Source organism: Garra rufa, chromosome 18 (genome assembly GCF_049309525.1).
Source record: "Garra rufa chromosome 18, GarRuf1.0, whole genome shotgun sequence".
In the NCBI taxonomy this organism is placed as follows: domain Eukaryota; kingdom Metazoa; phylum Chordata; class Actinopteri; order Cypriniformes; family Cyprinidae; genus Garra; species Garra rufa.
In genome coordinates, this window is record NC_133378.1 from 30,116,255 (window position 1) to 30,140,488 (window position 24,234).

The following is a 24,234-nucleotide window of genomic DNA, read 5'->3' on the forward strand; positions in this document are numbered from 1 at the left end:
TCAGCATTGCATGCAAATTGTTTTTGTCAAAAAACCCTGTTTAACTAGTATAAGCTTGTTTGTTGGTCTTTGTTGGATCTACTGGTCTATTATCATTTTTAAAGGGAGGTTTGGGTTCTTTTTGTCATGTTTGGAGACCAGCTAAGACCAGCAAACCAACTACTGCAGGGTTTCTATTAAAAACTTGAAAGCAGCATCAATGACATTCTCTGTAAATCCACAGGCCTAATTGTAATTTTGACCTCAAACAGACCTTGTCTTCAATACCTCTATTTTTCATCTCTCTCTCTAGCACAACCTTCATTCCATGTCTGTCAAGGGCTCTGTGAAATGCCCTGTGCCTCCATCCAGCCCCACAACCCTGGAGGCCAAGGTTGATGACCTACGGTTTAAAGTGGAGCAGCTCCTCTTGAGCCCAGAGAGAAACTGCCCCATGTGTGGGACCTGCGTTCAGCACAGGACGCTGCAGGAGACGGTGACCAGTCAGCTGTCGGCTCAGACCAGACTCCTGGATTCTCTTGAAAAGAAAGTCTTAGAGATGAGAACAGCTCTGGAGGAACTGGCAGGTGGTACAGAGCCAGAATACAATGACGTTCAGATATTTAATCTGCCCAACTAAACTGAAATTTCTCTGCTGCTGAACACAAGTATTTTGAAGAATGTAATAACCAAACTCTATTGGTTTCCATTGACTTCCACTGTATTTGTCCATACAATGAAAGTAACTGATAACCAAAACTGTTTACCAACATTCTTCAAATTATCTTGTGTTCCACAGAAGAAAAAAAAAAACGAGTAATACAGGTTTGGAACTAGGTTGATGTCTAAATAAATGTCTTTTCTGTCTCTTAAATATGAAAGGTCTGGAGGACAGACAATGTGAGAGAGTGTCTGTGCCATTAGTGGCTCTACAGAGACGGAAATCACTGCCTGTTCGAACTTCTGCGGTCAGTGGAAACAAGGACAACAGCCAGAATTGCTTATAAAAACGGTTCCATTAACTCTTAAGGCTATAGCAAACAGTCACTGCATTAATCAACATGGCATTAAAGACATTTCAGGCCCGTTCACACCAATGACGATAAGTGTAGTTTCAAAAATGTGTTAGAATAGGAAAAAGTTCACATCACAACTACTTACTGGTTATAATGGGACTTGTATTGGTTTTAATGGAAACTGTAATTGATCCTATAGGGTTTCTACTGGTATTTGGTCACCTTCTATTGGTGGCTTGTTAAATCCTAATGGAACATGTCCCAAACCACACTACAGAAAACCTTTTTTAATAGTTTTTGGTTAAAAGTTGATGGTTTGTAATATGATGACCCTGGACCACAAAACCAGTCTTAAGTAGCATGGATAATTTTGAAGCAGTAGCCAAAAATACATTGTATGGGTCAAAATGGTCGATTTTATGCCAAAAATCATTAGGATATTAAGTGAAGATCATGTTCCATGAAGATATTTTTTAAATTTTCTACCCAAAATATATCAAGACTTTTGATTATTTTTGATTAGTAATATGCATTGCTAACAACTTCATTTGGACAACTTTAAAGATCATTTTTCTCAGTATTTTTTTTTTTTTTTTTTTTTTTGCTCCCTCAGATAGATTTTCAAATGGAGTTATTATTATTTATTAAGCTTTCAGATAATGTATACATTTATGACTGGTTTTAAGGTCCAGGGTCACATTTGTAATGACGGTATCATTGAAATCATTTTTAGAACGATTTTTTTCAGCTGATCAATGAAAAAAAAACACATTGACAGCCAATCTGAATGCATACAATTTTAAATATCTTGACCATATACCAAAAACAACGCGATCGTCCGTTAGCGTTGAAGCTAACGTAGTTGTCATTACAGTTATCGTTTTTGATGTGAACGGCTCTTTATCATGTATTATCATGTATTGTAAACAGTTTTTTCTCTATTAATCTCTATTGACAGGAGGAAGTCTACGTTCGCTTGGACAGAGAGCGTAAAATGGCGCCCCATGCTTTTGATCTGCCTTCGGAGAAAGGTAACTTACAATAAACTATGTTGTTACACTAACATTATATATATGTCATTTGGAAAGGTGAAGTGGGCCAACGAGACTGTCATGGTCGTTTTTGACGGACATAAATCTGAATGACGGGTCTGTTAGCGTGTTAACTATTTATGCACTGCAGAATGACAGGGAGACCCACAAATCACCTGCCTAATGACAAACCGTAAATAAAAGGTTATACAAATAAAACACAATGACTTTGGTGTTTAATATATATATATGTAATACAGTCAAACAAAAAATGATTCAGACACCAGATAATCCATTTTTATATTTTTTTTACTAGAGGGTGCAGGACACTATAGTTTATTTATGAACTACTATAGTTACTATAGTTAATTTAAGTCAGGATTGCAAAATAAACTGACATATTATACTCAAATCTCAAAGTTATCTGACATTATCAAGATGATTTTGTTCTGACACAGTTTAACTCTTGAGTTCTTGTACCCTTTTCTAAACCATAGTGAATAAACTGTGATAAAGTGAGAAATGTTGAAGATGTTTGAATAAATTTTGGTTTGACTGTATATGCTATAACTCGTATACTTGTGTAATAAAGGCTTATATTGTATATTCTGTGTGTTTGTGTAGGTATTTTCCTTGAAATCTATGAAAACAATGATACAACAAGAGAGGACCATCAAGCTAAAAAAGATTCAACAGATGTCAAAGTTCAACATGAACCTAAATTGCAAAGCAAGGACGAAAGAGGGACATCCACTGTAACCCCGAGATCGGACCTATCTCAACATCAAACACAGAGAACAAATAAGGTCGAAAATAAGAACATACCACCAAACCAAAATGATGTCCCAAAACCTGTCATTGCTGGTTCAACGGTGACCCAGAGGACTCCAAGTATTGTTCCAACAAAGACAGAAGCCCAAGACGTCAGGAAGGTGTCACTGCCAAACACCAAAGCACCTGTTCCTGTGACAACGGCTGGGGTTTTGGCCAACACGATCGGACAGAAGCATATTGAAGTAGTGAATGTAACCCTACCAAATCATACTGTACCAAAAACAACTGGACTGGTTGCTCCAGCAGTGCCTCAATGTACAGCTTCATTGGTACCCAACAATCCTCCAAAGCTGACTACATCAGAAGTCACTATAGATCCAACACCATTCCCCAAAACAAGTCTGGGTCCTCCTGTAGCAACTGCGCAGATTTCTGGAAAATCATCAGTAAATGCACCTGCAACAAAAACGACAGCGTCACAAGAGGCAACATTGTTACCGCCAAGCCACAAGCCGCCAAAAACTATGGGTCCGAATGTTACTACAGCCACTAAAGAAGCTTTCACGCTCAGACAAGTGCACAGCTGCCCTAATTCCTTACAGAGGTAAAACAAGCAATGGATGCATTGTTTGTTCCCCAGTCTAAAATGTAATTTATCATTGTGGTTGAGTTAATTGAAGCAGACAGTGACAAATGTCAGTGAATTAGATAAAATATACTGTTTTTTGATCAAATAACTGAAGCTTCTCTTAGCATAAGTGACTTATTTTAAAAACAAAAAAGGTTACCCTAAAATTTTGTAACATTAATACACTACCAGTCAAAAGTTTTTGAACAGTAATATTTTTTTAATGTTTTTTAAGGAAGTCTCATCTGCTTACCAGGCCTGCATTTATCTGATCCAAAGTACAACAAAAATAGTACAATTTTGAAATATTTTTTACCATATCTAAAATAACTGTTTTCTATTTGAATATATTTTAAAATGTAATTTATTGCTGTGATTTCAAAGCTAAATTTTAAGCATCATTACTCCAGTCACATGATCCTTCAGAAATCATTCTAATAGTCTGATTTGCTGCTCAAAAACATTTATTATTATTATTATTATTATTATTATTATTATTATTATTATTATTATTATTATTATTATTATTATGTTGAAAACAGCTGAGCAGAATTTGCTTAGGTTTCTTTGATGGATAGAAAGTTCAGAAGAACAGCATTTATCTGAAATAGAAATCTTTTGTAAAATAATAAATGCCTTCATCATCACTTTTGATCAATAAAAAATGCTGTTAAATGGTATAGTGTATAATGTTACAAGAGCATTTTATTTCAGATTAATGCTGGTCTTTGGATCTTTCTATCCATCAAAGAATCCTGACAAAAATGTACTCAGCCATTTTAAATATTGATTCTGATTTCTTGAATGGCAAATTAGCATATTAGAGTGATTTCTGAAGGATCATGAAACACTGAAGAGTGGAGTAATGATGCTGAAAATGTAGCTTTGATCACAGAAATAAATTACATTTTAAAATATATTCAAATAGAAAACAGTTATTTTAAATAGTAAAAAATGTCGTTTGAATATTTGAATATTTGTACTGTTTTTGCTGTACTTTGGATCAAAATGGATCAGGCTTGGTGAGCAGAAGAGACCTATTTAAAAAAAAAGTATATATATATATAGATTTTAAAAAAGCAATGTTTTTCATCTTTTACAGATTACAGGCCACTGGTGGAAAGTCAGGTTTGGTCCACCCGGTATCGGCACCTCTGGCAAAGAAAATGACTGAAGCAGTCGGAGCAGCAAACCACATTTCAGGTGGAATACAGATTAAAATAACTCCAGCTACAGACAAGAATCCAGTACAGACAAAGAGCAATAACCCTCCTAAAACCTGTTTTAAAGTTATAGGTAAGTAACCTGGATAAATAACATTAAAAACTAATTACAAATTTTTTTTTAATAATTTCAAAGAAAATTAAGTTGAAGGAAATGTTTAATTGACAATGTCAGTAAATTGTACTCGAAAGAGAATAAAATAACCACCGAATGACAGAGCTGTGCTTGTGTGAATTTGTTTTTAAAGGTTAAAGAGGTGACAGGAGGCCTCTAGTAGAGCCTGACCTTAGAAATCTGAAGTATCTAGAATATGATAATCCTTTGTCCCTGGCACATTATTGTATCATCCACTCTCCTGCAGCTGTTCTCGCTCTATCCCATCACAAAGAGCATTATAGATCAGATATCAGAACCATAAACGTCTCATAGTGATGGCTGACTCAAGATTTACACTGAAGTAGACAGCTAAAAAGACAATTGTCTGTAAAAAGTGTCCTCTCTGCTTTTTTCAGATGATGTTTCACCTCAGCCTGCACCTTTCCCTCACCGGTTTGTTGCACTGAAGTCTAACCCTCCACCCAGTGATACCTTCAGTATCCACACCAGAGAATTGCTGGGAGGGTGAGATGATCATTTCTGCCAACTGTTAGCATTTATTTAACTTAAATCAATTATTTAACAGTTGCAATGATTTATTTAGCACCTTTGACATTTTTTTTATCACCAGTTGAAGTCAAACGTTTACATGCACCTTGCAGAATCTGCAAATGTTAATTATTTTACCAAAATAAGAGGGATAATACAAAATGCATGTTATTTTTTATTTAGTACTGACCTGAATGAGATTTTTCACATAAAAGACAATTACATTTACATAAAAATGACCCTGTTCAAAAGTTTACATACACTTGATTCTTAATACTGTGTGTTGTTACCTGAATGATCCACAGCTATGTTCATTTGTGTAGTGATAGTTGTTCATGAGTCCCTTGTTTGTCTTGAACAGTTAAACTGCCTGCTGTTCTTCAGAAAAATCCTTCAGGTCCCACAAATTCTGTGGTATTTCTGCATTCTTGCTTATTTGAACCCTTTTCCAACAATGACTGTATGATTTTGAGATTCATCTTCTCACACTAAGGACAACTGAGGGACTCATATACAACTATTACATAAGGTTCAATCGCTCACTGATGCTCCAGTAGGAAACACAATGCATTCAGAGCCAGGGGTGTAAACTTTTGAACAAAATGAAGATGTGTACATTTTTCTCGTTTTGCCTAAATATCTTCTTTTTTTATTATTTAGTACTGCCCTTCAGAAACTACAGAAGATACTAACATGTTTCCCAGAAGACAAAATAAGTGAAATTTACCCTGATCTTTAAATTAAAAAAGTTTACAACCCTTGTCACTTAATGCATCATGTTTATTTGTGAAGCGCCAGTGAGCTTTTAAACCTGTAATAGTTGCATATGAGTCCCTCAGTTGTCCTCAGTGTGAAAAGATGGATCTCAAAATCCTACAGTCATTGTTGGAAAGGGTTCAAATACACAAAAATGCTGAAAAACCAAAGAATTTGTGGGACCTAAAGGATTTTTCTGGAGAACAGCCGGACAACAAAGGACTCATGAACAACACAGTATTAAGAATCAAGTGTATGTAAACTTTTGAACGGGTTCATTTTTATAAATTCAACTATTTTTTCCTCTTGTGTACTATATGTGAAAGTCTTTTATGTGAAAAATCTTATTCAGGTCAGAACTAAATAAAAAAAGTCATATGCATTTTGTATTTTTTCGTAAATATCTGTATCCAGTGGTCGCTTTGGAAAAGTGCACAAATGTACAGAGACTAAGACAGGGATGAGGCTTGCTGCTAAAATCATCAACACAAGAAATGCCAGAGAAAGGGTAAGTAGACCAGATCTGTGTGCATGCTATAATGCTTCACAAATATAACTTAAAGCATTTGCACTTTAAATAGAAGTGCTATAACATACGTACTAGTATTGCTCTGCTACCACAATTTGTTTGTATTGTGTTTAAAATGTATTCCTGTGATGGCAAAGATACATTTTTAACAGCCATTACTCCAGTCTTCAGTGTCACATGAACAAAAGCACTCACAAAATGCATGGAATTATGATCATGAATCATTATTTCTCAAGGTTGCTCCTGTTGTTTTGCAGGACATGGCTCTAAATGAGATCCAGGTCATGAACCAGCTCAGTCACCCTAATGTCCTTCAACTTTATGAAGCCTTTGAGCTCAAGAATCAAGTTGTGCTGATCCTGGAGTTGTGAGTAGTGAGATCCTCATTAAGCAATAAAACACAATTGGCTGAAATGTAACAGCAAATGAAATGACAATTGTTTTGTTCAGCGTGGAGGGAGGCGAGTTGTTTGAGAGAATTGTGGATGAGAGCTGTCCACTGACTGAGGTGGATGCCATGGTGTTTGTGAAACAGATCTGTGAGGGTGTCCAATACATGCATCAGATGTATGTACTTCACCTGGACCTCAAGGTAACACATGAAGCGAAAAGAAGTCACTTTGTTGAGTCAGATTTAGGTTAGTGGGTTTGTTCTTTTCTCAAGGGATTCACTGAGATTATAGAGTAAGCCGTTATGGAATCTGAAATGTCAGAGGGAAATGTGTAACAGTTTATCACTTTTTTTTCAGCCGGAGAACATTCTACTTGTTAATCACTCTAGCCATCAGGTGAAAATTATTGACTTTGGACTAGCAAGGAGGTGGGACTTAACACTACTATTGTGTTGTACTTGACCATGCATGTTTATGCTCTCAAATCAAGATTAGTGTTGTCAGCAGTCGTTTTTTTTCTGGCATGACATTTGACTAACATACTTTTCCAGTGACCACTGTGTATTTCTGAATGTGTTAATCCTCTAAAAGTTCAAATATTAGAGCCAAGGCTTATTTTTATGGTTCAAGTGACTTTTCTCCTTGTCCCTCCTCAGATATAAACCAAGAGAGAAGCTCAAGGTTTCATTTGGAACGCCTGAATTTTTAGCTCCGGAGGTGGTGAACTTCGATTTTGTCTCGTTCCCTACAGATATGTGGACTTTGGGAGTCGTCACATACATGCTGTAAATCACATCAACACATGGCAGAACATATAATTCACATTGACATAATCATTTGAAGAAATGTCTGTATTTGAATTTAAACATAAGCAAGCCTTGATTGCAAATTCAATTATTTTTATGAAGGATTTATAAAAATAGTGACAGTTGTGACGTCTGGTAAGGGTACTGGGAGTGAATCCAAAAACGTCAAACAAGGCAGTAAAACAGCATCCAGGATCGCTCAGTCAACTGCTTAGTCTAATTAAAGCAATACCAGTGTTATGGAGTATTCTGGGTTGCCTCCAAAACAGAAAAAGAAGCTTGTGAAACCTTGTTGGCTTCATGTTAGATGAACAGTTGAACTGGAGAAATAATTAATCACATTCGATTTCTGTTGTTCTAGCTTAAGTGGCCTCTCTCCTTTTCTGGGCGATGACGACAGCCAGACCCTCAACAATGTGCTTATGGGCAACTGGTAGGCACTATTATATTGATTCTATACACAACAGAACATGAGCTAATTATAAACAAGCACTGAAATCGCTGTTTAGAAATCATAAAGTCTACAAACAGCTCTAAAACAATATTGTTTTAAAAGTGAAATCTGTTGTAAAACAATGCCCCCTGTTGGATGTGTTGTAGGTACTTTGATGAGGATGCTTTCGAGCATGTGTCTGCTGAGGCTCGGGACTTTGTCTCCAACCTGCTGATCAGAGAAAGAAGGTAAAATAGAAAAGACTTACGTTCAAAAGACTATTACTAAGTTTATCTTAAGATAATTTATCTAAAAATGCATGCTTTTGCTGCTCCAAAAATGTAAGAAACGTTCATCCAAAAATGAAAATAGTGCCTTTACGTCACAATTTGGTCATTAACTCAGATATGCGGCCATATTGGTGATACTTGGATGTAAACAACAGCATGGATTGCACAGTTAATGTACTACTGAATACGTTGTTCTGCTAATTTATACTGTCTAAACCACGGAAAAACCATGTGGAAGCTGCCAAATCATATTAGAGAAGGACTTAGTAAGCAGGAAAGGGCGCAATATTTTGACAAACTAAGTTAATAGTTGGTAAAGATACATACAAGCAGTATTAATTAAGACATAAGTAAATATTTCACCTACCTGAGCAGAAATGATAAGAACAAACACAAACAACCACAAACACCTTTTGTTCCTCAGACAGTATTTTGCACTCTTCTCTTTGTTATAACTTTTGGCTTTAGTACTCCAAATGTTTTTCCTGGTCCGACCAATTAGTACAGCCCAAAACATGACAATAATTGCAATAATCAGCAAAATATGCGAGTTTTATTCGGTTCAGTGCCGCCAGTATTGCACTCTATTTGTTTAAATTGGGTCCTTAGGCCATCCAAGATGTAAATGAGTTTCTTTCTTCATTAGAACAGATTTGAATACATTTAGAACTTGCTCAACTATGGATCATCTGCAGTGAATGGGTGCTGTCAGAATGGGAGTCGAAACAGTCGATAAAAACATCACAATAATCCACAGTGATCCATTTGTAAGCAAGTAATGTAATGTTACATTTTTCCAAATGTTCTGATGAAGAAACAAACTCATCTACATCTTAGATGGACTGAGGATGAGTACATTCTCATAAAAATTGTATTTTTTGGGTGATCTATTCCTGTAAGTGTGTTAAAGAATTAGTTCTTTTTCAGAATAAAAAATTTCCGGATAATTTACTCACCCCATGTCATCCAATATGTTCATGTCTTTCTTCAGTTGAAAAGAAATTAAGGTTTTTGAGGAAAACATTCAAGGAATTTTCTCCATATAGTGGACTTCAGTGGTGGCCAACAGGATGAAGGTCCAAATTGCAGTTTCAGTCCACCTTCAAATGGCTCTACACGATCCCAGCCGAGGAATAAGGGTCTTATGTAATGAAACGATCAGTCATTTTCTAAAAGAAAAGAAAATGTATATACTTTTTAACCACAAATGCTTGTCTTGCACTAGCTCTGCGATGGGCATGCATTATGTAATCACATCGAAAAAGTCATGCATGGTTCTTCGTCTGTGTACTTCGGTTCAAAAAGGTAGGGTAAGGTGAAAAACTCTACCTTTTTGTGTAAAGGGCATTTGACTTTCTTTGCACAATTGCTTTGTAAACACTGGGTTGGTACTTCCACATAAGTCACGCATGCGTGATTACATAATGCATTAGATCGTTTCGCTAGATAAGACTCGGCTGGGATCGTATAGAGCCCTTTGAAGCTGAACATCTTGAATAACATAGGGCTGAGTAAATTATCAGAAATTTTTATTCTGGAAGTGAACTAATCTAATAAGTGTGTTCCATGGAGCATATATGTTTCCATACAGTGAAAGCATACCATGACTAGTGGCTGTCAAGCTCCAAAAAAGATGCAAAGTTCATACAACTTTTTGTATATTCCAAGGTTTTTTTTTTTTTTTTTTTGCAGTGGTCGTCTAAGTGCCACACAGTGTCTCAAACACCCATGGCTCAACAACATCACTGAGAAAGCCAAGAGCAGCAACATTGTGCTCAAATCACAGGTTCTCCTAAAGAAGTATATGGCCAGACGATTGTGGAAGGTGAAACACTAAGGCCACAATGATTTACCACTTCCTTAACACTGTTTTAAGATACTAAATGCTTTTTTTCTCTCTTCATTTCTCCTTCATCCCCTTCCACCTGTCTCCTTTGTACAGAAAAACTACATAGCCATTGCTGCAGCCAATAGGTTTAAGAAGATCGGAAGTTCAGGTTCCCTAACCACGCTTGGAATCTGAGAGTGTCAGAGTCATCCTGCTGACTGTGCTCACTATGTGTGCTTTTATAATATGCAGAATATGTCTTTGTATTGTGTGCTGCATTGCCACCCACTTTCCGTATCTGAATACTCACTTGCTGCCAATATAATTATTCAAATGCATCTGTAACATGCAATAAAACTGATGGACAAATTACATTTCTTTTGTATTTCCTTTTGGCATTGTATTGTTTAACTATGGTGTTTTTCAAGGATTCGTTAATTAATCACTTTTGTCTTTGCCAAAATGTTTTTCTGGTCTTTTTATATTTGGTGTAGCATGTCGAGTTGAAGCATACCCAATTTTTCCATATCAGCCATTTTGGGTGTCAGCCATTCTCAATTTTGTCATAAAATGCTATATTTTATGAAAAATTTTACAGAAAAGTATCTGTACGGAACTGGTATGTTTCTTTGGCACCATGCTCGGTCACCTTGTGGCCAAAAATTACAAAGACATTTTAAAAAAATGCTAATACAATTGATATGATTGACTAATTGTAATTAAAGTCTCAAATTTTGCCATAGTCAGCCGAACTTTCTGTCCGCCAAAGTGAATTATGTTGAAAGCCTACTTTTTCAAACTCCTCCTAGACTGTTGGTCTGATTTCCACCAAATTTGACTCTGGTCATCTTCAGACCACTGTGGCAAAAGAAATTCGGGTTGATATCCGAAAAAGTTATCATTTAACTCTGCAAAGCTGTGACATATTAACACCAACTTTGTATGTGTCACCTCACACTGACCACGCCATCACACTGTCACCTATTAGTTAAAAAGTAGTAAACTATTAATTAACCATTAATAATGAAATTAGCATAAATGCGAATAATTTTTGATTGCATTAGCCTAAAATTAAACTTTGGTCATGCCGAGAACATAGATACCAATTTAGCCATAGTCGGCCGAACTTCCTGTCCGCCATTTTGATTTATGTTGAAAACCTACTTTTTCGAAATTGTCCTAGACCGTTCATCCAATTTCCCCCCAAAAAAGAGTCAGATTGTCTTCAAACTGTGCTGATAAAAAGTTAAGGATTTCGTGTTGATAGACAAAACTGATTTTGTATAAATTTAAGCCATGATGGCAGATTACCTTTGCTGTATTTCTGCAAAGCTTTGATTTATTGACACCAAACTTTGTGCCATCGTCTCAACGGCACCACCTGTTGGTCAAAAGTGATAACCCATTAAATCATTTTACTAGAAGTTGTATTTATTTTTAAGTCATTTTGCTTAAAATCATTCTAAAATGACTTTAATTACTCATTGTTGCAGTGAGTCTAATGCTCCATGCCATGCTTAGCTCCTCATTTTGCCTCTGCTGTGCTTGGCCTCTTATTTGCTGCTCGCAGCTATTACTCTTAAATTTGGTATGGTTTGCAGTTGACTATGCATAATTTGAATGGTGTATAGTAGACGAAGGCCAGTTTTGTCATATTGTGTGAGGTGAGTGTTAGACCATACAGGAAGTAAAACCAGGATGTTCGAAATATATGTGTGTTACTTACTGTCACCACAGTAATGTAATGCAGAAAAACCTGTTTTGGAAAATGCATTCATGTCAATCTTTGACTTATGAAACCTGATATAGTGCTCTCCTTTTTGTACTTCTGAATAAATACAGTCTAAATAAATTAATGTTATAGGTTAAATAAACAGTGTCATGCCCACTCAAATTACACATGCATCCTTAGATTTTATATGCAACTTCAAACAACAAAATGAATTTGGTATGTATGATCTTTGATTCAATGATTTTTAATGAATCATTCATCATTCACATCAACACAGTCACAGTGGGGGAGACTTAAACTTATAAAATGAATAATTTCCTTCCCTTTTGCATTTAAAAACAGGAAAAAAGTTACTAAATGGATCTTGTGCAGACCATAGTGGAATTTCCCTGGAATTAAAATTGCATCATTGCTGATGTCGTCAACCACATGACCGTCATACTATCACTTTGCTTAAATTAAGCAGAGCCTTAGTGAGAAAAATGGGTCTACTGCTTATTCAATCCAAAAGTCTTTTATGTTTATTACATTATGTACATTTCTAGAATGGCTCTCATGAAATTTAATCCAGAATTCCCTTTTCATGACTGCACAAGCTTCTGGATAGAGTTGGCCTCCTTTAAATGATTGTGGTAAATTGTATTAATTCCTGTGGTCTATTAAAATTATTTAATCAGGCCATGACAATGTTGCAATAAAGCAATGTCACACTGGGTGGAAAGATGAAACTAAAAGATTTCTAATCTTTCCTGTGTCTTCAATATGTCAAATGATATTTACAAGACAGCAATAAAATGATCTCATATCTGTAGTTAGTATAACAAACGACACAACACCGTAACTACACTTTTATTACTGATATGGACTGGTTAGGGTTATATGTATGATGTCACAGTCATATGATGTCAAATCAAAATGTGAACTATGTCAAATATGAACTTTTATTTTGAGACATTTTTATTTTTTGTCTCAGTGGTTTTAGACTTAATGCTGACACCTATTGGTGTGAAAACACTAAGTTTGTTTACTGATACACTCTTCCAGATAATGTTGGCCTACATTAGATTAACAATATGTATTTTATGTATAACTTATATTTACAACTGGTCATGTGATTATTTGTCAACATCGTCTCTCTTCATGTACAATAAAACAGCTGATATGACTTAAGTCTTCATCTTAAGCCTAATTATTGCTGTTCACTTATAAGTGTAAACACTTTTTTTATTTAGTAGCTAAAACAACTGAGTGCACCTTTAAAATGTGACGCTTGCATTGTTGCCGACAATAAACTAACCACATAAACTATTTGATATCTTTTAGGGCTTTCAAATAAGACATAAAACAAAGTAAACAGCTGATTTTTGTACGAGGTTCAGCCTCTACAAGTAAGGGGTGGGGTGCACTTATAGGAAGGATCACAGACAGACGACTTTCATATCCGTGTACTGTTGCTTGGACAGAGAGCATCCAATTTTCACTCTACAGGTTTCCTGCACGCTAGACTTGGCATTTTAACCAGAGGTAAGCGTTTTTATTTCTCGCCGATATTTTTCCCGACTGGGGCAAGTCACCTCTAATTTAACATGTAACGGAAATTTTTCGAGTAAACTCGACGTTTTGAGTCGAATGTCACGTGTTATATTCGTTTATAAGGAATAACGCTCGTTATTTGTTATCCTAAGTAATTAGTTTTAACTTGAAATCCTTAAAAATACACGCGACGTGCAATTTAGTTAACCTAGTGAATAGTCACATTGTTTCTTCTCCTTTGCGATTTCCTTGTGTCGTAGCTTGAATATCAACAAACTTGTCGGAAAAAGCGAGGCCCTGAAAGTCTTGAAAACGTCAGACGAATTGGTGGGCTTCGTTTTAAACATGCGAAACTTGTGTTTTGTCACACTTAAAATGCCAAAAAATAAACCTTTCAAAGTTAAGAATTTCGCGTGGGAGTTAAGAAATAAGGCGTTTGTATAACACAAAGACGGGGATTATCAGAAACAAACAAGACATATCGTCGAATGCTCTCATAATCAAACATTTACATATTTATTATTTATTTACAAGTGGCTTACTGACTCAGTATAGCCTTTAAAGCCATTTTGAGAGGAAAGATTCACACTTGATTTAAAACAACAAACTAAACTCTCTGGTGACTATTAATCTCGTGACTACACTCAGATGAGGTAATACTTCACCTTTCTCACGGTTTTACTTTGTTCCTTGTTAGTTAAGAAGTGAACAGTTTTAACATTTCTTAATGTTAAATTTGACCTGATTAGATTTCTTTTAGTCTGGTTAAAGAAAATAAGGACTATTAAGGTCAGATATTTTGTTTAACATCTTCGACAAAAAGTTTTTCCATTTAATTCTACAAATCGTGTGGTTATTCTTTTGTTTGCCTCTTGAGTTAATGTCCAGTGATACTGTAAAAACTGACATCACACCCTGGATGAGACATAAGCCACTCAAAAAAATAATTTTGGAGTTAATTTCAAGTAATTTTGTTAGATCAAGCATAGCATATTCACCCTGAAAAATCTGAGAATTTGACTCATTTATTCACCTTTTTAAAGGTTATAGTCATTTATAGAACTGTCTTAAAATCATAGTTCAATAATATCACTTTGTGTTCTTTCACATTTCATCTTGCGCTTTGACATTGTTTTAGTTTCTTGTCATTGTTTATGGTTTCTTTCAGTTGCTTGAAACGGATATTTGACTTTCAGCAATATACAGTTAATTATTAGCCCAACTAACCTACATATTGTTCTGTATTTTTAACCTTGCAGGTGTTAAAGGTAATGGGTGTGGTAACTTACTTTCATTTTTGTGTTTTTACCTTATTTTTCCACCAGGATTTAATCAAAAAGCAACATGGCTGTAGAAGGAGGAGCGAAATGTGTCAAATACCTGCTCTTTTTCTTTAATTTCATCTTCTGGGTGAGTGAAAAAAATAGTGTTTGCATTATTTCACATTATATATTGCACTAGCTACGGCATGTGTTATAACTGCCGACCCATTTTTCTGAATTGCCGTTGGCTTATTGCATTATCTGGAGGCTTTGTTGTGAAAGATTTATACAGAATGTTTTCCTAACTCTCTCTTTTTACAATTCATGCTGCTTCATGTTGACTTGAGTTTTGTGAGTGGGTTTGACGTGAAAAGGAGAAATAAAATGGACAAGTCTTGCGGTATTTCACAATTCCTCCTCCCCCTCAAAACCTCAAAGTTTTGAGAGTTCGTAGTAACTATGACACAGTTTTGCCAGTCAAGGAGTTGAACGGAGCAGAATAAGTTTTCTTTTATAGTGACTCAGAGTGGGAGAAGGCCAAAAACTTTCACAACATTCAGGAATACGTGTTTCCTGGCTTTGTCAGATGACAGGAATGCAGTCATTTAGTGTTAGTATGTAGATCAAATAATGCTGTTGAGCTTTCAAAGACCGATCACTCATGAGCAAGGGTGTTTATTCAGGAACTGGGTAAACCTTCGCATTACATGCTTGAGAATATTGTTGTGAATTCAAAACAGACTACATTGATTTGTTTACAACTTCATTAAACTATCATCCCAACTTGTAGAAAAACTCAACACAGCATTTGAAACGTCGCTAATGCAGAAATGTGCTTTTGTTGTTAACGCTTCGCTATTAGCTGACTTTGGGGATTAAAGTGTTCACTCACTTTACCCCAGCAGGTTTGTTTGATCACACAAAGCACTGCTCTCACATGCAGATCTCACATCACAGCATCTTGTGCTGTTGACATTGTATGGTGTCTTAGCATTCCCTGGTGTAAATGCGCACACGATACACTCTTTTTAAAGTGTAACCTGAGCATTTAGTGATATTTTTCCTGAAAAAAACCCCCAAACAAAATAAAACATTCTTGCATGTATAGCACTCTGTCTTTCAAATTGACAACATAGTTGCTAATGGCCATGTACTTGTATGAGCTGACAGCTTGTTTTTCACAAATGCTTAGATGTGGATATGCTTAAGGCCACAAACTCATTTTTGCACCTATTTCATCTATGCTTCCTGTGATCACACAAGCAGACTGGTCTTTAGTTTCTGTTGCACTATTTGAATAGATTGAATTACCTAAACTGCATTTGTACATTATTATATACACTACAAGTCAGAAGTATTTGAACAGTAAGATTTTTTTTTAAAGAAAAATGTTTTTTAAAGAAGATAATTTGATCCAATGTACTGCAAAAACAGTATTTTTTTTTTTTAAATATTTTTACTATTTACAATAGCTGCTTTCTTTTTGAATATTTTTTAAAATGTAATTTATTCCTTTCAGCATCATTACGTCATCCTTCAGTGTCACAGGATCCTTCAAATCATTCTAACAGCTTATTTGCTGTTCAAGAAACATTTATTATTATTACTATTAGCAATATTTAAAACAGCTGAGTGCATTTGTTCAGGATTCTGAGTAGGAAGATCCATGGATCAGCATTTATCTGAAATAAATTCTATATTTTATTTTAGATAAATGCGGAAGTCAAAGTACCCTGAAAAAATATACTCAGCTGTTTTCAACATACTACTACTACTACTACTACTACTAATAATAATGTTTTTTGAGCAGCAAATTGGAATGATTTCTGAAAGATTATGTGACTGGATTAATAATGCTAAAATTCAGCTTTGAAATCAAAGGATAAATTACATTTTAAAATATATTTAAATAGAAAACAGTAAAACAGTTTGTTTTAAATAACAAAAATATTTTAGAATTATACTGTTCTTGCTGTACTTTGAATCAAATAAATGCAGGCTTGGTGAGCAGAAGAGATGTCTTTAAAAAAACAATAAAACTCTTACTCTTCAAAAACTTTTGACTGGTAGTGTATATAATTACCATTTGAGTGGCAATTTGAGCACTTTCTGGGATTCCCCTCATCTTATTTTTGTTTTGAGTTTTATATTTCATTTTCTGCTATACCCCACAGTACATAAACTACTATCTGTTTACTTGGAAAGTTGGCAAAAATCTCTAAAGAAGATTTGTGACACAAGAAATCTTAGTTATGGTATTTAATGAACAAAATAAATGAAAGAGGTTGTGAAAATATGTCACAATTAGAAGAAGATGTGTACAGTTCAGATGGGTTTAAAAACAGTACATATGTGGAACTAATGTAACTTTCCCTGGGAAATTTTGTGGCATCTGTATAAAACATTATATCAAATAGAGATTCTCAACTGTAATGTTAGAAAGCACAAAAACAAGGGATTTGGTTTTTGGTTTGTTTCAGTTACACTTTTTTTTAAAAATTTTTTTAAATAATAATGAAAGAGTTCCACTTCTGTTAATTTCAGATAATTTTAATTTCACTTTGAGTGCATTTCCTGATACAAACCAAACATTCATTTATTAACAATTCAAGTGATTTTGAGAATTACAGTTGTTTGCTTTGTAGCAACAACATTTATTTGAATTAGGAAAGAAAAGAAAATTTAAGAAAAACTACTCAGAGTTTTGCGCCATGAAAGCAGGAGAAATGTAAAAGTTCAGTGTCAGTCATGTGATCGATTTGTGATGCCATCATGTGACTTTCCCATATGAGTATCAACGTCATCTGTGACACTTCCAGTAAAAAAAAAAGCCAAAGGCCAACCGGAATATGTGCTGCTGACAGATGATTAAACACCACTCCTTATTAAGGACATTGTGTTTCTGTATGTAATAATAGACCCTCCTGACAATTTCAGCATATATCTTTATTTCACTCAGCAGGATTTGTCCTATTATGGTTTGTCAGTTTTGTTCAGGTACCTGCTGCTACTTATTACCCTCAAATATTTACACGGGTGTTGCTTTGTATGTAAGCCAGATCGGTGTAGTCATAAAAGCTGATCTGGGTTGTTGACTTGCTGTGGGACACCCATACATCCTACATTTGTACAGCTGACACATACGTATTGCTAAATATCCTTTATACTTTGCTCAGCTGTGCCGATCAGTCCTACTTTACGTAGAAGACATTTACACAGCACACTAGCAGTGTGATAATGATGGTGCATAACTAATTTCCTGATTGCTGTCACAATTTTTTTTTCAAGCCATTGCCAATAGCAGTTAGTTTATTGAAAGCTGCAAAGACTCTCAGAATTTTCTAAAACTTACCCACACCTAGTTACAACTCCCTTTTTTGTTTTTATCTTTAATGCCAATGCTATCATCCTAACATCCCATAACTAACAAGTTATGGTATCATTTCTTTTTCTTTTTCATTTCTTTACATCTTTAGTGGAAATATCCTAGCTGAAATAAATGACTCATTCTAAACTGAAGGATAGTTACATAATAAAATAGATTTAAATGAGAATTGATTGTTTATTTCATTTGACTCTTTGAGATGATTTGAGAATGCAAACCAAACATGACATGCTGCTTCTGTCTGGAGGCTTCAGTTCCTCTTTTTTTGAGTCTCTTTTTTTATCATCGTTCTTCTCTTTCCATTTTTATGTTTCCATATAATTCTTCTTCTTTTTAAAATGAAAGTTAGTTGCAGGTAATGTCAGTTTGACTACAGAATGAGGAATAAATAAATCCTTATTGAAGAGCCTGTTTTTCACACTTCCTTTCTGTGTCTTTTATCCCTAGCTGTGTGGCCTGGCCTTAATAGTTGTGGGGGTATTGGCTAAAGTTTCTATCAATGCCACGGCCATCTTGAAAGGATACTCTGGGTCTCCTCTGGTATTGATCATAGTGGGAGTCGTCATCTTCTTCATCGCATTCTTTGGCTGTTGTGGCGCCTGGAAGGAGAATCAGTGCATGGTCACCATGGTAAGAATGTGTGACAAAACATTCATGTTCTAGCGCATATAATGAGATTCAGGGATTTAAATAAATGTAAACCAATTGTCGTTCGGCAGTTTGACTAAGATAGAGGAAATGGTTTAATGGGATGCTTCAGCTGTTTGCACTAGGGGCTAAAATTTGTTTGCACAATTTATTCTTATATTTGTTGCTATTAGACTACAAGCTCTTTGTAAACATAGGCAAAGACACCATCCAGTAAGCAGCTTTTAAATTTGTAAATAGGAAGTAGTTTAGAAATCCATACATTTTGGTTTTAATTTGTTAGGTTTGTTTTGATCTTATTTTACCTCAGCTGTAATGAATTACAGCCGAATAAGGAGAAAAATGCTAAGATTAAATAAATGTTGATTTTTTCCAAGTTGTGCATTAGTTTTATTTGTTGTTTATTTTGTAATTTAATTATTTCAATATTTTGTTACATATATTTAAATATGTAAATAGATTGACATTAAATAAAGATTGGGGACATGTTTGTAAAATTAATCAGGAGTAGTATAAATAATACTAACAAACAGATTAAATTCACAAATTGGCAAAAGAATACAGAAAATATAAATGAATGCTAAAATCTGGCATGCACTTGGGTAGTGGACAGTGTTTTTGTTAACAACTGACTGAAATAGTATGTTTTAATTAAAGGATTAGTTTACTCCTAAATTAAAATTTCCTGATAATTTACTCACCACAATGTCATCCAGGAACTTCATGTCTTTCGTTCTTTGGTTGAAAAGAAATTATGGTTTTTGAGGAAAACATACCAGGATTATTATACCCCCTTCATAGTAGGTTTGAACAGGTTGAAGGTTCAAATTGCATTTTCTGTGCAGCTTCTTAGGGCTCCAAGCGATCCCAGTCAAGGAATAAGGGTCTTATCTAGTGAAACAATCGGTCATTTTCAAGAAAAAAAAAGTATATACTTTATGTAATCATTATGTAAAAGGTCATGTGTGGTTAGTTCTTTGTCTGTGTACTTCCGGTCAAAAAGGTAAGGTAGGGTGAAAAAAAATCCATCTAATTTTCTCCTTCAACTTCAAAATCATCCAAAATTGTTGTTTTACCTTTTTTTGTAAAGCCTGTTACCGCTACTAAATTTTTTTTTTTTTAAAAAAGGTAATTGCGACCTTTTATTTCACAATTCTGAGATATAAACTCACTATTCTGAGAAATGAAGTAGCAATTCTAATAAATAAAGTTGCTGAGTGATGTAAACTCGCAATTGAGTTATAAAAAGTTAGAATTCTGACTTTTTTTTTTCCAGTATTGCGACTTTATAACACTCATTTGCGAGTTAAGTCAGAATTGTGAGATATAAACTTGCAATTCTGAGAACATATCAGTCTTTATCTCAAAATTAGGACTTTATAACTCGCAATTGTGAGTTTGTATCTCTCAATTCTAAGAAAAAAGTCCTACACAATTGCAATATTACACAATCCCGAGAAAAAAAATCAGAATTGTGAGATAAAAAGTTGCAATTTTTTATTTTTATTCACTGGCGGAAATGGGCTTCCATACCTTTTCAATGTGACTATGTAATGTGTTAAGTCAAGGACGCAGAGCTAGTGCAAAACAAGCATTTGTGGCTAAAAAGTATATAAATTGGTTGGGATTGTGTAGAGGCCTTTGAAGCTGCATTAAAACTGCAATTTGGACCTTCAACCTATTGATCCCTATTGAAGTGCACTAAATGGAGAAAAATCCTGGAATGTTTTCTTTGAAAACCTTAATTTCTTTTTGACTGAAGAAAGAAAAGATATTAACATCTTGGGTGTGAGTGAGTTATACGAAATTTCAATTCTTGAGTGACCTAATCCTTAAAGTTCATTGGTGCAGCACACTAATATTAATGTCTGTGTGAACCGGAAGTTGCTGCTGACTTCAGTATTTGTGATGTATTTCCAACTGAAACCGAATATTGAATAGAGTATGATTCCTGCATCTCTCGCTTGCGGCAAATTAACAGTTTGAGGAGAGTAGTTAAGAAAATTCTGCCCAAGCTCTGAAACTGATGTCATCAGAGAAGGAATGGCATTCCAGAGCGGAAAGATTAAAGGTTACCAAGACAAAACTTTTTTTCCGTAGATTAACTTGCACAGATTAATTGTTCACTTTAAGACTGCCAATGTGTGCTAACAAATTAAATAGTGTAAATTTTGATTTCATTCAGACCTTAAGTATTGCCAAAGTAACTTAGTACACATTTACACTATTTACACTACATCTAGACTATATTTCCACTAACTTGCTGCTGATGCTTTTGTTTATATACTGACTGCTGTAAAGCTGCAGCATGTCTGTGTTGACATGGTCAACACTGGGCTAACAAGTCAAACCAGATTCTTCATGACACAACACTTAATGGGAAGAATAGATGTGTATCTGCATATTTGACTAAAATGGAAACAAACAGTTAGAATGAACTGTATGCGTACACAAATACACTAGCACAGCACCTACCAGCTCTCTAGAAATTATTCAAATCTTTGAAATACCTGTCCTTTATTTATTCCCTCCTAGTTTGCTGTTCTTCTCTCCCTCATCGTCATCACTGAAATCGGAGCCGCCATTGCTGGATATGTCCTGCGTGGAAACGTGAGCACTCTTCTCATTGGCACTTCATTTTTATTAATCTGCTTCCCAGTACCATTTGGCTCATAATGATTTCTCTTTCTCTGCAGATGACTGAAATGTTGAACAAAGGCTTTGACGTCATGATCACAAGATACAATGAAACAGAAAACAGGGAAGCCATTGATTCTATACAGAAACAGGTAGGAAAACCCAAACCAAACTCACATTTTGAATGCGATGCTTGTCCAAACAAAGCCTGCTTCGATTCCCATTTTCACATGCACATGAATGTGTCTCAAGGGTTTCTCCCATTTTGTTTGCTCAGTGCCATCTGTTGACACTAAACTGACATCCTGTTTCCTCTTGTGAGGACGTGACAAACTTCACTTTGTGCTGTAATTGCTCTCTGAAATTTGAATTATACAGTGCCTATAGAAAATCATACCCTGTGAAAACCTTTACCTTTTGTCACATTACACCCTGGAAAATTAAATAACTAACTCTTTTGAGCTGCTTGTACACATTTTAATCCTTATTATTAAAGTAAAAAATATCATTAAAAAAATCTGGAGGATTATTAAAAATTAATCAGTGAAATGCCTGGTTTGGTAAAGTGATCAGCCCTTTAGAGTATACCATTTTAAAGTTGCTAAGGTGTAAGTGATCAACTTAAATAAACACCAGGCTCATTGCCCCACCTGACATCAATAGTAGTGGTGTTGATTACTTCAGAATAAAACAAGTTTTTCTTAGAGATTCCACTGTTAGTAGTGCATGGTACGGCAAAGAATTAACCATGGTTCGGAAAGTGCTTTCAAAAGAACTCCAGGATAAAGTTGTAGAAAGGCACAAGTTAGGTGAAGGCTACAAAAACATTATCGCACGGAGTACTGTTCAGAGCATCATTAGGAAGTGGAAAGCATATTGCACCACCAGCACATTGCCTAGATCAGGCCGTCCATCCAAAGTGGATGACAGAGCCAGGAGGACATTGATAAGAGAAGCAACCGGAGGCAAAAGGCAACTTTGAAGGCAAGGCTTTATGGCTGGGTCTGTTCTGTCTGTGCATGTGACAACCATCTCCCAAGCTCTACACAAGGCTAGCCTGTATGGCTATAATACTAATAAAACTTTGTGATAAAACTACGGACATGCATGTCAGATCTGCGTCACGTTCATCACAGCAACCCAGAAGTGGAAATCAATAACTGTTGTAGCTTTAAGGATTTATCTATATTTTATTTAGAATTTAGTGTTTGATAACTTTATTCAATTTCTGTATATTTCCCACTTGCTAAAGGGCACAGGTAAATAATGTGTTAATGTGAAGACTGTTTAAAGTTCACTTAAATTAGAAGTTATTTAGTAAATAAATAATTAATAAATGTTTAAATTGATAGCTCTCAGTTATACTGTAATGTTGAGTGGTCAATGGTTAAATATAAGAAAATATAAAAAATTCTTAGAAACATCAGTAATATATCAGTGATACCTATAGTCAAAGATTTAAAAGATTTTTAAAGATTTAATTTGAGAAATATACAAATATCCTGTCTATATGTTGTTTCTACATTTATTACAATATAAAAGTATATTTAAAAACTAATCTTAAGGTGGAATCACGATTAATTGCAATTCATTTCGGAGAAAACAGTGTCACGGTTTTGTTCGAAAGTGTTGAAAATTCGAAAGTGAAAGTAAAATGCACACAAAACCAAATGCCTTGTACCAAATGGTTCAATACGAATACATGTATCGTGTGTGTGAGAATTTATGCAACGATACATTTGCCAGTTAAATATGAATTTGTAATGTCTTTCTTCTAGTTCAAGTGCTGTGGAGGAAACTCCTCTGAGGATTGGTCGAAATTCAGATTCACCAATCCCAATTCAGTCCCAGACACCTGCTGTAAAAACATCACCACGGATTGCGGTAAAGGTGCTATCAAAGATGGCAACAAGATCTACACAGATGTAAGCAACTTCTTTTTTAAAGTGCTATGAGGTTTGGCTGACTCTGTACTGTGGCATTTTTACAAAGAACATCTACAAGTTTTAAATTTTCTATTTTACAAAAAGACTAGAATTTTGTTTATGTCTTTGTTTAACACAGGGATGTCTGCCAATTCTGGACAAGGTTCTAAAGGAAAATATCATGTGGATCGCCGTGGCAGCTCTGGTCATTGCGTTTATACAGGTGAGACCCACAAGATTAGTTTTTCTATTATATGCACATCAAAACATCTTTGTACACTAAACAATACATTTTTGTTTCTGTAGATCACGGGCATCGTTTTGTCCTGCATTCTGATGCGAGCCATCCGCAGTGGCTATGAGGTCATGTGATCACATCTAGCTACAGCACTTCCCCATATCTGCACATCATTTAAAGCTCTTAGAGACTGTTCAGGTGTTTTTAAAACTATTATACAAATGCCAATTATTTTCCCCCTTGCTGTGTAAGTTGACAGTACTCATTTTCTTTGAGAATGAAATATCTATGATGTCTATGCTTCTATGACTAATCCAGTAGATTAGTCTCCTGTTAAGCCTCCGATTTATACTTTGGACATTGTTTTAAACTTAATCTTTACCAGTGAGATTCCTTTGGGGTACAGGACAACAATCAATTAATTACTGATATGCCAAATTTTATACATTTATAGAACATTCATGTTAAAAAAGAAGGAATAAAATGTTCTAAACAAGCTTGTCCTTGTCTTAATATAAGAGTGAACTTATAAATATAAGGATG

At 35.0% G+C, this 24,234-nt stretch overlaps 2 protein-coding genes across 2 annotated transcripts; both read left to right on the top strand.

Moving 5' to 3' along the window:
- The first annotated feature begins 307 nt into the window (after window positions 1-307).
- mylk2 (myosin light chain kinase 2) lies at window positions 308-10,526 on the top strand. Its single transcript, XM_073822562.1, has 15 exons — window positions 308-569; window positions 862-947; window positions 1,954-2,026; window positions 2,651-3,404; window positions 4,531-4,724; window positions 5,165-5,273; window positions 6,468-6,561; window positions 6,840-6,949; window positions 7,033-7,174; window positions 7,332-7,402; window positions 7,631-7,759; window positions 8,142-8,213; window positions 8,381-8,461; window positions 10,196-10,328; window positions 10,446-10,526. Exons 1-15 carry the CDS (start codon window positions 308-310, stop codon window positions 10,524-10,526), a joined length of 2,391 nt encoding a protein of 796 aa, XP_073678663.1.
- A 2,909-nt stretch (window positions 10,527-13,435) lies between these two features.
- On the top strand, window positions 13,436-24,188 carry cd63 (CD63 molecule). Its single transcript, XM_073823246.1, has 8 exons — window positions 13,436-13,587; window positions 14,922-15,006; window positions 18,691-18,873; window positions 21,427-21,501; window positions 21,588-21,680; window positions 23,307-23,453; window positions 23,593-23,676; window positions 23,760-24,188. Exons 2-8 carry the CDS (start codon window positions 14,941-14,943, stop codon window positions 23,823-23,825), a joined length of 714 nt encoding a protein of 237 aa, XP_073679347.1. The 5' UTR covers window positions 13,436-13,587; window positions 14,922-14,940; the 3' UTR covers window positions 23,826-24,188.
- Window positions 24,189-24,234: the final 46 nt, after the last annotated feature.

What these genes read in the sequence shown, in the direction of transcription:
- cd63 (XM_073823246.1), top strand. Translation starts at nt 14,941, where the DNA reads ATGGCTGTAGAAGGAGGAGCGAAATGTGTCAAATACCTGCTCTTTTTC. An exon ending in TCTTTAATTTCATCTTCTGG is followed by an intron (nt 15,007 to 18,690) that starts GTGAGTGAAAAA and finishes TTTTATCCCTAG; the next exon opens with CTGTGTGGCCTGGCCTTAAT. An exon ending in TTGATTCTATACAGAAACAG is followed by an intron (nt 21,681 to 23,306) that starts GTAGGAAAACCC and finishes TCTTTCTTCTAG; the next exon opens with TTCAAGTGCTGTGGAGGAAA.
- mylk2 (XM_073822562.1), top strand. Translation starts at nt 308, where the DNA reads ATGTCTGTCAAGGGCTCTGTGAAATGCCCTGTGCCTCCATCCAGCCCC. An exon ending in TCTGGAGGAACTGGCAGGTG is followed by an intron (nt 570 to 861) that starts GTACAGAGCCAG and finishes TAAATATGAAAG; the next exon opens with GTCTGGAGGACAGACAATGT. An exon ending in GACTTTGGACTAGCAAGGAG is followed by an intron (nt 7,403 to 7,630) that starts GTGGGACTTAAC and finishes GTCCCTCCTCAG; the next exon opens with ATATAAACCAAGAGAGAAGC.